Source organism: Lynx canadensis, chromosome X (assembly GCF_007474595.2).
Source record: "Lynx canadensis isolate LIC74 chromosome X, mLynCan4.pri.v2, whole genome shotgun sequence".
In the NCBI taxonomy this organism is placed as follows: domain Eukaryota; kingdom Metazoa; phylum Chordata; class Mammalia; order Carnivora; family Felidae; genus Lynx; species Lynx canadensis.
Genome location: NC_044321.2, coordinates 95,247,103 through 95,252,563, shown reverse-complemented (window position 1 = coordinate 95,252,563; position 5,461 = coordinate 95,247,103). Strand labels below are relative to the sequence as shown.

The 5,461-nt window shown below is 54.9% G+C and overlaps 1 protein-coding gene across 1 annotated transcript; it reads right to left on the bottom strand.

Annotated features, from left to right (window-relative positions):
* Positions 1–789: 789 nt before the first annotated feature.
* On the bottom strand, positions 790–3,938 carry SLC25A5 (solute carrier family 25 member 5). The gene is made up of 4 exons (XM_030305713.1): positions 3,748–3,938; positions 2,221–2,707; positions 1,863–2,003; positions 790–1,198 (listed from the first exon to the last, which is right to left on the bottom strand). The coding sequence occupies exons 1-4, from the start codon at positions 3,856–3,858 to the stop codon at positions 1,041–1,043; spliced, it is 897 nt and encodes a 298-aa protein (XP_030161573.1). The 5' UTR covers positions 3,859–3,938; the 3' UTR covers positions 790–1,040.
* Between the last annotated feature and the right edge of the window lie 1,523 nt (positions 3,939–5,461).

Genomic DNA, 5,461 nt, shown 5'->3' with positions numbered 1-5,461 from the left:
CTTGGGCCAGGTGGATGAGGGAAGGCAACTGGACGGAAGCCTGGAATCGTTGTAGTTTAGGATTTTTTTGTTTCAATGAGATGAAATTCGTGTAACGAGAAGCAACCATTAAAGAGGTTTTTAAGTTCGTTTTGAGAGAGAGCACACAAGCGAGAGAGGGTCAGAGAGGAGAGGCAGAATCCCAAGCAGGCTTGAACTCTCGAACTGTGAGATCATGACCTGAGCCTAGATGGGGAGTCGGACGCTTAACCGACGGCCCCATCCGGGCACCCCCAGTAATCATTTTAAAGTGAACAATTCAGGGGTGCCTGGACTGCTCAGTTGGTTTAGCATCAGTCTTGACTGAGGCTCAGGTCATGATCCCACGGGTTTGGGAGATCGGGCCCCACGTGGAGCCTGCTTGGGATCCACTCGCCCACTCTGCCCACCCCTCCCCCCCTTACAGGCTCTCTCTCAAAATATTAAAAAAAATAATCAAGTTTATGGTTCTTAAGAACCACAGGATTAGGAAAGATGGCTACATAGTACTTTTTGGAGAAAGTGCATTCAGTTAGCACCATCCACAGGCAAGGGACCAGTGGTGTTTGGATACAGTGTGCCTGAATTTCATTTTGCTACTGTCTTGGGAAAATGGATGGGTTACACCACACCAAGCTGCTCTGAGAAGTGAATGGCCAGCCGCTGCCTGGAAAAGAAAGCTCATCTCAGGAGATCCTGTAGCATTTATTAAACATGGAACATGTGCTCAAACGTAGCATTTCCTAAAGTACGAGAAGTCACAAACAAAAATATGTTTCGGATAGTGTTTATTTCTTCAAATTTATTTATCAGGAGTGACTGAAATAAAAAATATAATTGAGTCCCGTCATCGTGGAAATAGCTTTGAGAGAAAACTGGTCAGATGAACATTATTGCTTCCCATTTTCAACCAGTCAATAGTTGCCGTTGATAAATAGACAGCCAACAGTCTGTCGAGAATGCTCAAGATGTGTTATATAATACAACATGCCTGTTCACAGGGGAAGAAACTAGGAAATAACTTATGTGAACTTCTTGATTTCATCATACAAGACAAGCACGAAGGCACCACCCATGCCTCTGAGAACATTGGACCACGCCCCCTTGAAAAAAGCTTTGGCCCCTTCGTCACGAGCAATCTTCCTCCAGCAGTCAAGCGTGCCTGTGTACATGATGTCGGCTGCAAAGAATAAAGACATGGAGTTGGTGGCCAAAGTCCTCCCCAAGACTTACGACACTAAACCAGGGGCGCCCGGGGGGCTCTGTCAGTTGAGCGTCCGGACTCAGGTCATGATCTCACGGTTCGGGAGTGGGAGCCCCACATCGGGCTCCGAGCTGCCTGTGTGGAGGGCCTGCTTTGGACTCTCTGTCCCTCCCCTGCTCGCAGTCCCACCTCTAAGAGCTAATCGCACTTTTGGAATATCCAAGGGTTACACGCTTGTGTGGGTGATACTGAAATATTAATGCCGTGACTAAGACAACAGGGATAGGTACACTACCCATTGGTCTTAACCTCTAACACCATTTAAGCCCCCTCACTCATAGGCATGCAAAGGGCCCGCTCAAAGGCAGATACTATCAACCCCATCCCTTGACCAGAACAGACTGCATTCCTCATTTTAGAGAATCTTAAGCAGGCTTCACGCTTAGCACGGAGCCTGACTCGGGTCTCCGTCCCACGACCCTGGGATCGTGACCTGAGCCGGAATCGAGAGTCGCACGCTCAGCTGCCTGAGCCCCCCAGGCGCCCCTAGACTGCATTTGTAAAGTCAGGCATCGCTAGCTTGTGGCCACACGTTGTCCCGTGCCCGCATCTCTTTCTCTTTTGCTCAAGTGGAACTTACTTCCTTTGCGCCCCGACTGCATCATCATTCGGCGACGAACAGTGTCAAAGGGATAGGAAGTCAACCCGGCCACCGCTGTGACGGACTGTGCGATCATCCAGCTGATGAAGATGTGAGTGTTCTTGGGATCCGGAAGCATGCCTGGTAACAGGAAAGGGACACTTTGACCAGAAAGCAGAGTTTTAGTGGCTTGTTGTTTTCTACACCCCACCCCCAGCCCCTCGCGTGTCCAGTTTGTACTAGACAACCACGGCTTCCTCTGGCAATCACAGACAATCTCGGGCTGCGGAAAATTAGGGTGGCATTACTGATCTTTTAGATGAAAAGAACACAGCTTCAAAGCACACAGCGAACTTACCCTTTGCGGTATCATAGATACCAAAGTAGGCAGCTCGGTAGATGATAATGCCCTGCACAGACACATTAAAGCCTTGGTACAGGCCCTTAATCCCATCAGATTTGTAGATCTTGACCAGGCAGTCACCAAGGCCTCGGAATTCCCTTTCCGCTCCGGCTTTGCCCACATCGGCCGCTAGACGGGTACGGGCAAAATCCAGAGGATACACAAAACACAAGGATGTGGCCCCAGCGGCGCCACCCGATGCCAGATTCCCTGCAAAGTAGCGCCAAAACTGGGTTCTCTTGTCCACGCCACCCAGGAAGATCTGCTTGTATTTATCTTTGAAGGCGAAGTTGAGGGCCTGGGTGGGGAAGTATCTGATGACATTGGCCAGGTTACCGCGCCAGAAGGACAGGACTCCCTGCTCCTTGGGGATACGAACCACGCAGTCTATGATGCCCTTGTACTGCTTATCTGCGGTGATTTGCTTGCTGGCATGCTGCACCTGATAGACAAGGAGGCCAACAGGGAGAGTTACAACCGCGGAGGAGGGAAAAAGGAAGACAATACTTCCTCCCGATCACTGAGGGCGCTTTAAGGTTAGTTACTTCCTAAATCTAGTCTTCTAGGTCACACAGGATGGACCCTCCTAACCCTCAGGTTGTCACCGGCGGAAGGGAGGTCGGCACCCTTAGAAGGCACTAAGCCTCCACCCCTTTGGGTGGGGACGGAGCGCCCTCAGGTGGACCCGTGCCCTTTAGACCCGGGAGAGGTCACTCACTACCTCAGATCCAGGTTCGGAGGCATTAGGTAGGGCCTGTCCTACGCAGGGCGCGGTCACCTTGGTGACCGTGGCCTCCGCCTCAGGTCTCCGGGGCTGCTTCCCTCTCCCGCTCCGCCCCCACTCCTCTCCCAGAGGTGACCCGCGGGCCACCACCCCTATGCCCGACCGGGAGCGCCCTCTAGAGCCGCAGCGGGAGAGCGCGGCGCGAGGAGGCAGGCGGCGGGGACACGCCGGCGGCTGCGCGGGGGCGGACGCAGTAGTCACACGCGCTTCCCGGCGCCGGCTTCCGGCCCGGCGAGGCGAGAGCGCGTCCGCGGGCGGCGCGGTCCCTCGACCTGCCGCGTGGCCTCCGCAAGGCTGTTATCTCCTTGCCGCGACCTTGAGGCCCTCGCCACGGCCACGCGTTCCGGCGTCCAGCGCCGGCTTCCAGGCTTCGCCCTTGACCTCCAGGCCCCGGGGAGACTGCCACTCCCGGAAAGCCCCCTCCGAGCTCGCCGCCTCCGGGATGCCAAGGCCCTGGTCTCCCTCGCCTCCCTCCGCCCCGACCCCTTCCTAGATCCACAACTTCAGGTCACTAAAGCACCTCCCTCGAGTTTGCCTGTGGGTCCGCCGCTGCGGCCACCCCAGCCCGCACGCGGCCACTTCCCCCGACCGGCCTGAAGAGTTGGCTCCCCTCCACCCCTGGCGCAAGGCTTTCCGCGCCTCCCCCGCCCCCCACCCCCCGCCACTTCCTGGTCGGGTTCTCCAACCCCCGGACCTACCTGCAGCAGCAGCTTGACCCGCTCGATGGGCGCTACCGCGGTCTTGGAGATGGCCGCCGCCACTCCACCCGCCAGGAAGTCCTTGGCGAAGGACACAGCGGCATCTGTCATTTTGAAAGGAAAGAGGAGCCGGGCGACTGCGGGACTGCGGTAGGAACCGGCTGGGACTCCGGGAGTGCGGGGCGGAGCGAAGCAAATGGCCGATTTATATAGGGCGAGCAGGAGCCGGGGCGGCCGGCGTCGGGGGCGGGCCTTGGGCGGGCACTGAGCCCCGGCGCGCGGGCCCGCGGGGCGGCTGAGTGGCTCAGCGCGCGGGGGGCGGAGCCGCGGAGTGGGGCCCGGGGCCGCCCCCCGCGCCTCGCCGCTCGCCCGCCGCACCTGCCCTGGCGGGAGGAAGGGGCGACCCCAGGGAATACCTAGGCCCGGGGCCGCTGGACTCTTGGGAAAAGCGCGCGAGTGGGGAGGGCGAGTGAGCTCACGGTGTGCCTGGTTAGAAACTTCCCGAGTATCAAAAAAAAAAAAAAAAAATCCCTATAATCAAGATAAATATTCAGTGCAATATTAAAAAAAAAAAAAAAGTAATACGGGCAAACTACGGCCCGTTGGCCCGGTCGCCTGTTTTTGTAAAATAAAGTTGAATCGGAGCCCCAGGGTTGGGATTAGGGTAAGGAGGATGAGGCAGGGTCATGGAAGTGCAGGGTGGCATCCTGTCTTTATTCTAAGTTTGGATAATTTGTTCATCATAGACTTTTGCATTACTTTGGCCTTTTTAAAAATAGTGCATTACAGATCGTTGGTCTTGATTACTGAGTTGTTTGGCGCCCCTTAAGCGAGGGCGGGTGCCTCGTTCCTCGCAGCTAGACCTGGCTCTGCTCTGGAGCTGCCCGGGTGAAGCCAGAGGAAATTGGGGGAACAGCAGAGTCGGGACACTGTCAGCGTGCCCCGGACTCTGGTTTGTAAAACCGACTTAACAAAGATCTTGCTGGGAATTGGCAGAAGACACTCCAAAGAACTCGGCTGGGGGTAGGGAAATTGGTTTAGCCAGGGGTCAAATAAAGAGGTTGTACCAGGAAGGTTGAGAGGCTGTGTGAACTAGGTTGGCATTTGGCTCCTCGGATGCAAAGTAAAGTACTCTTGGATTGAGTAGATTCCTCACTCCAGAAGCTTTCAGAGGAATCAATTGAGTTAGGTTGACAGCCATTGTGTCAATGGACAAGTGCTTACTGACTCCCTTAATCCCTGCTCTGGGTAAGCATTTGCCAGACAAGTCCTTAAAAACCTACTTGCTAGCTTGAGTGGGCTCTCAGGTTCAGAACGGGACAGGAGAGTATGAAAACATATCATACGTCTAAGTAATCACAAGAATGTTGAGCAGTTTTTTGTTGTTGTTTTCAAATGTGTGTATTTATTTTGAGAGAGAGCGCGCGCACGTGCGTGAGAGAACGTGAGTGGGGGAGGGGCAGAGACAGAATCCCAAGCAGGCCCCACGCTGTCAAGTGCAGAGCCCAACTCCAGGCTTGATTTCCACGACGCGGGAGATCATGACCTCAGCTGAAATCAAGAATCAGAGGCATAACCGCCCGAGCCACCCCGGTGCCCCCAAAGAAGAGAAGTTTTGAATCCAGCTTTGTTGATCCTGGGTGACAGCTTTGACCTGTGTTCTTGGAAGCTGCTCCTCTTCTCATTAGTTGATTATAACGGTGACACAGCTGGA